Source organism: Atractosteus spatula, chromosome 16 (assembly GCF_055471065.1).
Source record: "Atractosteus spatula isolate fAtrSpa1 chromosome 16, fAtrSpa1.hap1, whole genome shotgun sequence".
NCBI classification, from domain to species: Eukaryota; Metazoa; Chordata; class Actinopteri; order Semionotiformes; family Lepisosteidae; genus Atractosteus; species Atractosteus spatula.
This window is the reverse complement of record NC_142721.1, coordinates 17,382,263-17,392,879: the sequence shown is the minus strand read 5'-3', so window position 1 is coordinate 17,392,879 and position 10,617 is coordinate 17,382,263. Positions and strand designations below refer to the sequence as shown.

General features: G+C 57.2%; 1 protein-coding gene across 2 annotated transcripts; it reads left to right on the top strand.

Annotated features, from left to right (window-relative positions):
- The first annotated feature begins 342 nt into the window (after positions 1-342).
- On the top strand, positions 343-8,048 carry sdhaf2 (succinate dehydrogenase complex assembly factor 2). Of its 2 annotated transcripts, none has more exons than XM_088935255.1 (4): positions 343-463; positions 1,456-1,673; positions 6,682-6,791; positions 6,879-8,048. In XM_088935255.1, the coding sequence occupies exons 1-4, from the start codon at positions 437-439 to the stop codon at positions 7,007-7,009; spliced, it is 486 nt and encodes a 161-aa protein (XP_088791381.1). In that variant the 5' UTR covers positions 343-436; the 3' UTR covers positions 7,010-8,048. The 2 variants fall into 2 exon arrangements, with proteins under 2 accessions (XP_088791381.1, XP_088791383.1); XM_088935257.1 differs by having other exon boundaries at positions 366-463; positions 1,477-1,673.
- The last annotated feature ends 2,569 nt before the right edge of the window (positions 8,049-10,617 follow it).

Here is a 10,617-nt window from a genome sequence, read left to right as displayed (position 1 = left end):
GGGGTATTTGCAGACTATTTCGAAATGCAAAAATATGAAAGTGGTGCGGACATTATTTTTATTTAATTTGTTTAATCTTTTTTCATAACTTGAATTGATGTAGTGGTATGTACCCCTGACGATATTTTTGTTTGGAATTGTTATATGTACTCTTGTTTGTATTGTAATGTTTGTTCTTTTGTTAAGCATAAATAAAAATTAAAAAAAAAAACAAACCGCAAAAAAAAACCTATGTACCTCAGAAAAACCTATCCAACATGGCGACCGTTGATCGAGCTTTGAACCGGATGTGGGTGGTGGAAGTTCTCCGGGAGGAAGTGCCCGAGTCTGTCTGCCGGAAGCGGAAGTACTTGGTGAGGAGTTCTTCCGCCTGTAAGAGCGAGGTTGCTTGGAGGCGCTGTGTCACCCGGAGGGACAGAGACGCGGGCGTGGAGAGATGTTTTCGGCAGTGACAGCAAGCAGGGTAGGAGTGGTGTAAATCACAAGCTGTGTCAACCTTTTTGTTGGTCTCCTTAAGCTTATCTGTCACTTTATACCGTACCCTGTGCCCACCGTACTTTCCGTAATCTCATTCCTCGCGCAGTTTGTTGCCTGCTGTTTAATCAGCTTGATTCCTATCCCGCTGCCTGGAGGTGTGTTGATTCCGGTACCTGCTATCGGTTCTTCCCCCAGAAGGGGGCGCTGTGTCTTGTTATGAAACTGACCTTCCTCAGTTACATCACTGTCAGTTTGAGAGTGGCTGAGTGGTTTTCTGTGAGTGTCTCTCTCTGCCTGGAGAGTCTCAGACTGCTCTGTCAGTGTCAGTGTGAGTCTGATTATAATCCCAGTTCATAACTAATCCAGCTCACAGTCCAGTCAGTCGAGCCTGGAGAGTCTGAGACTGCTCTGTCAGTGTCAGTGGAGTCTGATTATAATCCCAGTTCATAACTAATCCAGCTCACAGTCCAGTCAGTCCAGCCTGGAGAGTCTCAGACTGCTCTGTCAGTGTCAGTGTGAGTCTGATTATAATCCCAGTTAATAACTAATCCAGCTCACAGTCCAGTCAGTCCAGTCCAGCCTGGAGAGTCTCAGACTGCTCTGTCAGTGTGAGTCTGATTATAATCCCAGTTAATAACTAATCCAGCTCACAGTCCAGTCAGTCCAGTCCAGCCTGGAGAGTCTCAGACTGCTCTGTCAGTGTGAGTCTGATTATAATCCCAGTTAATAACTAATCCAGCTCACAGTCCAGTCAGTCCAGTCCAGCCTGGAGAGTCTCAGACTGCTCTGTCAGTGTGAGTCTGATTATAATCTCAGTTAATAATTAATCCAGCTCACAGTCCAGTCAGTCCAGCCTGGAGAGTCTCAGACTGCTCTGTCAGTGTGAGTCTGATTATAATCCCAGTTAATAACTAATCCAGCTCACAGTCCAGTCAGTCCAGTGCAGGTCTGATGATGTTGCCATTGCTGTGAGTGCAGGTGGTCTCCCTGCTCTCTCAGACATCATGGCGACCAGCTGGAGTGGCTTTACTGAGGGGTTACCGCGGCGATGCACCAGAGGACTCTGCCCGTGACATAATCGAGATGCCCCTCCCACCCTGGAGTTCTCGGCCCAATGAGCCCATCAGCACAAAACGCCGACGCCTTCTGTACGAGAGCCGGAAGAGAGGCATGCTGGAGAACTGCATCCTGCTGAGGTCAGTGTCACCTGTCACCCTGCTGCACTGCCGCTGATACACACCTGTCACCCTGCTGCACTGCTGCTGATACACACCTGTCACCCTGCTGCACTGCTGCTGATACACACCTGTCACCCTGCTGCACTGCCGCTGATACACACCTGTCACCCTGCTGCACTGCTGCTGATACACACCTGTCACCCTGCTGCACTGCAGCTGATACACACCTGTCACCCTGCTGCACTGCAGCTGATACACACCTGTCACCCTGCTGCACTGCCGCTGATACACACCTGTCACCCTGCTGCACTGCCGCTGATACACACCTGTCACCCTGCTGCACTGCCGCTGATACACACCTGTCACCCTGCTGCACTGCTGCTGATACACACCTGTCACCCTGCTGCACTGCTGCTGATACACACCTGTCACCCTGCTGCACTGCCGCTGATACACACCTGTCACCCTGCTGCACTGCTGCACTGCTGCACTGCTGCTGATACACACCTGTCACCCTGCTGCACTGCTGCTGATACACACCTGTCACCCTGCTGCACTGCCGCTGATACACACCTGTCACCCTGCTGCACTGCCGCTGATACACACCTGTCACCCTGCTGCACTGCCGCTGATACACACCTGTCACCCTGCTGCACTGCCGCTGATACACACCTGTCACCCTGCTGCACTGCAGCTGATACACACCTGTCACCCTGCTGCACTGCAGCTGATACACACCTGTCACCCTGCTGCACTGCCGCTGATACACACCTGTCACCCTGCTGCACTGCTGCTGATACACACCTGTCACCCTGCTGCACTGCTGCACTGCTGCTGATACACACCTGTCACCCTGCTGCACTGCCGCTGATACACACCTGTCACCCTGCTGCACTGCCGCTGATACACACCTGTCACCCTGCTGCACTGCCGCTGATACACACCTGTCACCCTGCTGCACTGCCGCTGATACACACCTGTCACCCTGCTGCACTGCAGCTGATACACACCTGTCACCCTGCTGCACTGCCGCTGATACACACCTGTCACCCTGCTGCACTGCCGCTGATACACACCTGTCACCCTGCTGCACTGCAGCTGATACACACCTGTCACCCTGCTGCACTGCAGCTGATACACACCTGTCACCCTGCTGCACTGCCGCTGATACACACCTGTCACCCTGCTGCTCTGCCGCTGATACACACCTGTCACCCTGCTGCACTGCAGCTGATACACACCTGTCACCCTGCTGCACTGCTGCTGATACACACCTGTCACCCTGCTGCACTGCTGCAGATACACACCTGTCACCCTGCTGCACTGCAGCTGATACACACCTGTCACCCTGCTGCTCTGCCGCTGATACACACCTGTCACCCTGCTGCACTGCAGCTGATACACACCTGTCACCCTGCTGCACTGCCGCTGATACACACCTGTCACCCTGCTGCACTGCCGCTGATACACACCTGTCACCCTGCTGCTCTGCCGCTGATACACACCTGTCACCCTGCTTCACTGCCGCTGATACACACCTGTCACCCTGCTTCACTGCCGCTGATACACACCTGTCACCCTGCTGCACTGCCGCTGATACACACCTGTCACCCTGCTGCACTGCCGCTGATACACACCTGTCACCCTGCTGCACTTCCGCTGATACACACCTGTCACACTGCTGCACTGCAGCTGATACACACCTGTCACCCTGCTGCACTGCCGCTGATACACACCTGTCACCCTGCTGCACTGCCGCTGATACACACCTGTCACCCTGCTGCACTGCCGCTGATACACACCTGTCACCCTGCTGCACTGCTGCTGATACACACCTGTCACCCTGCTGCACTGCTGCTGATACACACCTGTCACCCTGCTGCACTGCCGCTGATACACACCTGTCACCCTGCTGCACTGCTGCACTGCTGCACTGCTGCTGATACACACCTGTCACCCTGCTGCACTGCTGCTGATACACACCTGTCACCCTGCTGCACTGCCGCTGATACACACCTGTCACCCTGCTGCACTGCCGCTGATACACACCTGTCACCCTGCTGCACTGCCGCTGGTACACACCTGTCACCCTGCTGCACTGCAGCTGATACACACCTGTCACCCTGCTGCACTGCAGCTGATACACACCTGTCACCCTGCTGCACTGCCGCTGATACACACCTGTCACCCTGCTGCACTGCTGCTGATACACACCTGTCACCCTGCTGCACTGCTGCACTGCTGCTGATACACACCTGTCACCCTGCTGCACTGCCGCTGATACACACCTGTCACCCTGCTGCACTGCTGCTGATACACACCTGTCACCCTGCTGCACTGCCGCTGATACACACCTGTCACCCTGCTGCACTGCCGCTGATACACACCTGTCACCCTGCTGCACTGCAGCTGATACACACCTGTCACCCTGCTGCACTGCCGCTGATACACACCTGTCACCCTGCTGCACTGCCGCTGATACACACCTGTCACCCTGCTGCACTGCAGCTGATACACACCTGTCACCCTGCTGCACTGCAGCTGATACACACCTGTCACCCTGCTGCACTGCCGCTGATACACACCTGTCACCCTGCTGCTCTGCCGCTGATACACACCTGTCACCCTGCTGCACTGCAGCTGATACACACCTGTCACCCTGCTGCACTGCTGCTGATACACACCTGTCACCCTGCTGCACTGCTGCAGATACACACCTGTCACCCTGCTGCACTGCAGCTGATACACACCTGTCACCCTGCTGCTCTGCCGCTGATACACACCTGTCACCCTGCTGCACTGCAGCTGATACACACCTGTCACCCTGCTGCACTGCTGCTGATACACACCTGTCACCCTGCTGCACTGCCGCTGATACACACCTGTCACCCTGCTGCTCTGCCACTGATACACACCTGTCACCCTGCTTCACTGCTGCTGATACACACCTGTCACCCTGCTGCACTGCCGCTGATACACACCTGTCACCCTGCTGCACTGCCGCTGATATACACCTGTCACCCTGCTGCACTTCCGCTGATACACACCTGTCACACTGCTGCACTGCAGCTGATACACACCTGTCACCCTGCTGCACTGCCACTGATACACACCTGTCACCCTGCTGCACTGCTGCTGATACACACCTGTCACCCTGCTGCACTGCTGCTGATACACACCTGTCACCCTGCTGCACTGCCGCTGATACACACCTGTCACCCTGCTGCACTGCTGCTGATACACACCTGTCACCCTGCTGCACTGCTGCTGATACACACCTGTCACCCTGCTGCACTGCTGCACTGCTGCACTGCTGCTGATACACACCTGTCACCCTGCTGCACTGCCGCTGATACACACCTGTCACCCTGCTGCTCTGCCGCTGATACACACCTGTCACCCTGCTGCACTGCTGCTGATACACACCTGTCACCCTGCTGCACTGCTGCTGATACACACCTGTCACCCTGCTGCACTGCCGCTGATACACACCTGTCACCCTGCTGCTCTGCCGCTGATACACACCTGTCACCCTGCTGCTCTGCCGCTGATACACACCTGTCACCCTGCTGCACTGCCGCTGATACACACCTGTCACCCTGCTGCTCTGCCGCTGATACACACCTGTCACCCTGCTGCACTGCCGCTGATACACACCTGTCACCCTGCTGCTCTGCCGCTGATACACACCTGTCACCCTGCTGCACTGCTGCTGATACACATGTGTCACCCTGCTGCTCTGCTGCTGATACACACCTGTCACCCTGCTGCTCTGCCGCTGATACACACCTGTCACCCTGCTGCACTGCTGCTCTGCCGCTGATACACACCTGTCACCCTGCTGCACTGCCGCTGATACACACCTGTCACCCTGCTGCACTGCCGCTGATACACACCTGTCACCCTGCTGCACTGCCGCTGATATACACCTGTCACCCTGCTGCACTGCCGCTGATACACACCTGTCACCCTGCTGCACTGCTACACTGCTGCTGATACACACCTGACACCCTGCTGCACTGCTGCTGATACACACCTGTCACCCTGCTGCACTGCTGCAGATACACACCTGTCACCCTGCTGCACTGCTGCTGATACACACCTGTCACCCTGCTGCACTGCTGCTGATACACACCTGCCACCCTGCTGCACTGCCGCTGATACACACCTGTCACCCTGCTGCACTGCTGCTGATACACACCTGTCACCCTGCTGCACTGCCGCTGATACACACCTGTCACCCTGCTGCACTGCCGCTGATACACACCTGTCACCCTGCTGCACTGCCGCTGATACACACCTGTCACCCTGCTGCACTGCCGCTGATAGACACCTGTCACCCTGCTGCACTGCAGCTGATACACACCTGTCACCCTGCTGCACTGCCGCTGATACACACCTGTCACCCTGCTGCACTGCTGCTGATACACACCTGTCACCCTGCTGCACTGCTGCTGATACACACCTGTCACCCTGCTGCACTGCAGCTGATACACACCTGTCACCCTGCTGCACTGCTGCTCTGCCGCTGATACACACCTGTCACCCTGCTGCACTTCTGATGCTAATGTGCTCATGCTGTCTCTCTCTGTCTCTCTCTGTCTCTCTCTGTCTCTCGCTGTCTGTGCTGTCTGTGCTGTCTGTGCTGTCTGTGTGTCTGTGCTCTCTGTGCTCTCTGTGCTCTCTGTGCTCTGTGTGTCTGTGTGTCTGTGTGTCTGTGTGTCTGTGTCTCTGTCTCTGTGTCTCTGTGTCTCTGTGTCTCTGTGTGTCTGTGTCTCTGTGTCTCTGTGTCTCTGTGTCTCTGTGTGTCTCTGGTGCTCTTGCTGTCTGTGTCTCTGTGTCTCTGTGTCTCTGGTGCTCCTGCTGTCTGTGTCTCTGTGTCTCTGTGTCTCTGTGTCTCTGTGTCTCTGTGTCTCTGTGTCTCTGGTGCTCATGCTGTCTGTGTGTCTCTGGTGCTCATGCTGTCTGTGTGTCTCTGTGTCCCTGGTGCTCATGCTGTCTGTGTCTCTGTGTCTCTGTCCCTCAGCCTGTTTGCCAAGCAGTACCTGGAGTCCATGACAGACGTCCAGCTGCAGCAGTACGACCAGCTCATCAATGAGCCCAGCAATGACTGGGACATCTACAACTGGGCCACAGGTGAGCTGTGCCTCTCGTCTGCTTGACCACTGGTCTCTCGTCTGCTTGACCTCCCGGATGTGACTCTGGCCCGCTCTCCCTCCTCAGAGGCCCAGCCGACCCCCCCGGAGTACCAGAGCGAGGTGATGGAACTGCTGCAGGAATTCGCCAAGAACCGGAACATGGAGCCGAGACTCCAGCAGCCTGACCTGGAGTACCTGGACACTGAGGGACACTGACACACACACTGACCTAGAGTACCTGGACACTGAGGGACACTGACACACACACTGACCTGGAGTACCTGGACACTGACAGACACTGACACACACACTGACCTGGAGTACCTGGACACTGAGGGACACTGACACACACACTAACCGGGACACTGATACACACACTGACCTGGAGTACCTGGACACTGATACACACTGACCTGGACACTGATACACACACTGACCTGGAGTACCTGGACACTGATACACACTGACCTGGACACTGATACACACCGACACACACACTGACCTGGAGTACCTGGACACTGAGGGACACTGACACACACACTAACAGGGACACTGATACACACACTGACCTGGAGTACCTGGACACTGAGGGACACTGACACACACACTGAACTGGACACTGAGGGACACTGACACACACACTGACCTGGAGTACCTGGACACTGAGGGACACTGACACACACACTAACAGGGACACTGATACACACACTGACCTGGAGTACCTGGACACTGAGGGACACTGACACACACACTAACAGGGACACTGATACACACACTGACCTGGAGTACCTGGACACTGAGGGACACTGACACACACACTAACCGGGACACTGATACACACACTGACCTGGAGTACCTGGACACTGATACACTGATACACACACTGACCTGGACACTGAGGGACACTGACACACACACTGACCTGGAGTACCTGGACACTGATACACTGATACACACTGACACACACACTGACCTGGAGTACCTGGACACTGATACACTGATGCACACACTGACCTGGAGTACCTGGACACTGATACACACTGACACACACTGACACACACTGACACACAGCTGAACAGGTGTCTGATGGTGCTGATCGGCTGAGATGCACTCTGGGGGGAAGTGAGAGCAGAAGAGCTTTATTGTGCTTTCTGTCCTCCAACACAGCTGTGGGCAGGAGGGCAGGAGGGAGGGGGGCTGTTTCTCCCTGACGGAGAGTCTGTCTGTACTGGCTCAATAAAAGCTGGATGCCGAATGCCTGGTCTCACAGAGTCTTGGGCTCTGTGTGGTGAAGGGGGTCTGTTTATGGGGCTCGTGTGTGATGAGTCTGTTAAATAGAAGAATCGGGTGACATTTATGAGATGCACAGTTCAAGCCCTGCAGTCGCACAGCAGCACTGCGAGCCTCAAGCAGAGGTGATGGAGGACGAGGAGCGCTTGTCCTTGAAGTGTGAATTTTTTCTTGCAGTGTCCCAGGTACACCACTGGAGGGCGGCGCCGTGCTGCAGAGAGGTGAAGGAGTTGTGAGTGTGAGTGTGCTCAGGGCCCAGGTGATTCAGCAGAGGAACTGGACTCCAGTGTCCACCACCTCCCCCATCAGACCCATACGTCTGACTCGATGGCTGTAGCAGATGGGGAGAGCAGCTCTATCGCCCTGCAGCTCCCAGCTCACGGCCCACTGGAGCCCAGCAGGTGTGAGTCTGGCCAGTACCTGGATGGGAGACTCCTGGGAAAGCTGAGGCTGCTGCTGGAAGAGGTGTTAGTGGGGCCAGCAGGGGGCGCTCACCCAGCGGTCTGTGTGGGTCCTAATTCCCCAATACAGGACACTATCCTGTATCTCGTCCTTTGGTTGAGATGTAAAACCGAGGTCCTGACACTCTGTGGTCATTAAAAATCCCAGGGCGTCTCTCGTGAAGAGTAGGGGTGTAACGCTGGTATCCTGGTCACATTTCCCCCTGGCCTTTACCAGTCATGGCCTCCTAATAACCCCCATCTCTGAACTGGCTTCATCACTCTGCTCTCCTCCCCACTGAGAGCTGGTGTGTGTGAGAGGACTGGAGCATCATCCAGGGGGGGCTGCACACTGGTGGGGGTGGAGGGGATCCCCATTACCTGTGAAGAGCTCTGAGTGGAGTGTCCAGAAAGGCGCTATATAAGTGTAAGGAGTGATTATTACTTTGACAGCCGGGGAAGGAGAGACAGACAGCAGGACAGTGAGATCAGGCAGGCGGCTCTCGGCACAGAGCAGATGGCCCCAGTGTGGGTCCCAGCGTCACACAGCGATGTTTCTGGGCCCCACTCCCACTCCTGTCAGCCCTCCAGCCTCTCGTTAATGAATTAATTTATTAATTTTGTTTCCTCCCGCTCGCCTCAGGCACGGCGAACAGCGTGACGGCCAGCGCGCCCAGAAGCAGCTCGCGCCAGACCCACAGCTCTCCGCGCCGGGGCTATTATTAGACTCAGGGCAGTTCTTCTGTCACAACTTCAGAGCAGGAATTTTCCATCCTGTCCTGCATTCAAGGTCGGCAGTGGGGCCGAGGGCCAGAGCTGAGAGAGAGAGGGAGGGAGGCAGTGGGGCCGAGGGTCAGAGCTGAGAGAGAGGGAGGGAGGCAGTGGGGCCGAGGGTCAGAGCTGAGGGAGAGAGGGAGAGAGGGAGGCAGTGGGGCCGAGGGGCAGAGCTGAGAGAGAGAGGGAGCGAGGCAGTGGGGCTGAGGGGCAGAGCTGAGAGAGAGAGAGGGAGGCAGTGGGGCCGAGGGGCAGAGCTGAGAGAGAGAGGGAGGCAGTGGGGCCGAGGGACAGAGCTGAGAGAGAGAGGGAGCGAGGCAGTGGGGCCGAGGGGCAGAGCTGAGAGAGAGAGGGAGGGAGGCAGTGGGGCCGAGGGGCAGAGCTGAGAGAGAGAGGGAGGGAGGCAGTGGGGCCGAGGGGCAGAGCTGAGAGAGAGGGAGGGAGGCAGTGGGGCCGAGGGTCAGAGCTGAGAGAGAGAGGGAGGGAGGGAGGCAGTGGGGCCGAGGGTCAGAGCTGAGAGAGAGAGGGAGGGAGGGAGGCAGTGGGGCCGAGGGTCAGAGCTGAGAGAGAGAGGGAGAGAGGGAGGCAGTGGGGCCGAGGGGCAGAGCTGAGAGAGAGAGGGAGCGAGGCAGTGGGGCCGAGGGGGAGAGCTGAGAGAGAGAGGGAGGGAGGCAGTGGGGCCGAGGGTCAGAGCTGAGAGAGAGGGAGGGAGGGAAGGAGGCAGTGGGGCCGAGGGTCAGAGCTGAGAGAGAGGGAGGGAGGCAGTGTGGCCGAGGGTCAGAGCTGAGAGAGAGGGAGGGAGGCAGTGGGGCCGAGGGGCAGAGCTGAGAGAGAGAGAGGGAGGGAGGCAGTGTGGCCGAGGGTCAGAGCTGAGAGAGAGGGAGGGAGGCAGTGGGGCCGAGGGTCAGAGCTGAGGGAGAGAGGGAGAGAGGGAGGCAGTGGGGCCGAGGGGCAGAGCTGAGAGAGGGAGGGAGGGAGGCAGTGGGGCCGAGGGGCAGAGCTCAGAGAGAGAGGGAGGGAGGCAGTGTGGCCGAGGGTCAGAGCTGAGAGAGAGGGAGGGAGGCAGTGGGGCCGAGGGTCAGAGCTGAGAGAGAGAGGGAGGGAGGGAGGCAGTGGGGCCGAGGGGCAGAGCTGAGAGAGAGAGGGAGGGAGGCAGTGGGGCCGAGGGTCAGAGCTGAGGGAGAGAGGGAGAGAGGGAGGCAGTGGGGCCGAGGGGCAGAGCTGAGAGAGAGAGGGAGCGAGGCAGTGGGGCCGAGGGGGAGAGCTGAGAGAAAGAGGGAGGGATGCAGTGGGGCCGAGGGTCAGAGCTGAGAGAGAGAG

Bases quoted from the DNA above. Each gene is read 5' to 3' on its own strand.
- sdhaf2 (XM_088935255.1), top strand. From the start codon at position 437: ATGTTTTCGGCAGTGACAGCAAGCAGG. The intron at 1,674-6,681 runs GTCAGTGTCACC...TCTGTCCCTCAG, and splicing joins GAGAACTGCATCCTGCTGAG to CCTGTTTGCCAAGCAGTACC. The intron at 6,792-6,878 runs GTGAGCTGTGCC...CTCCCTCCTCAG, and splicing joins CATCTACAACTGGGCCACAG to AGGCCCAGCCGACCCCCCCG.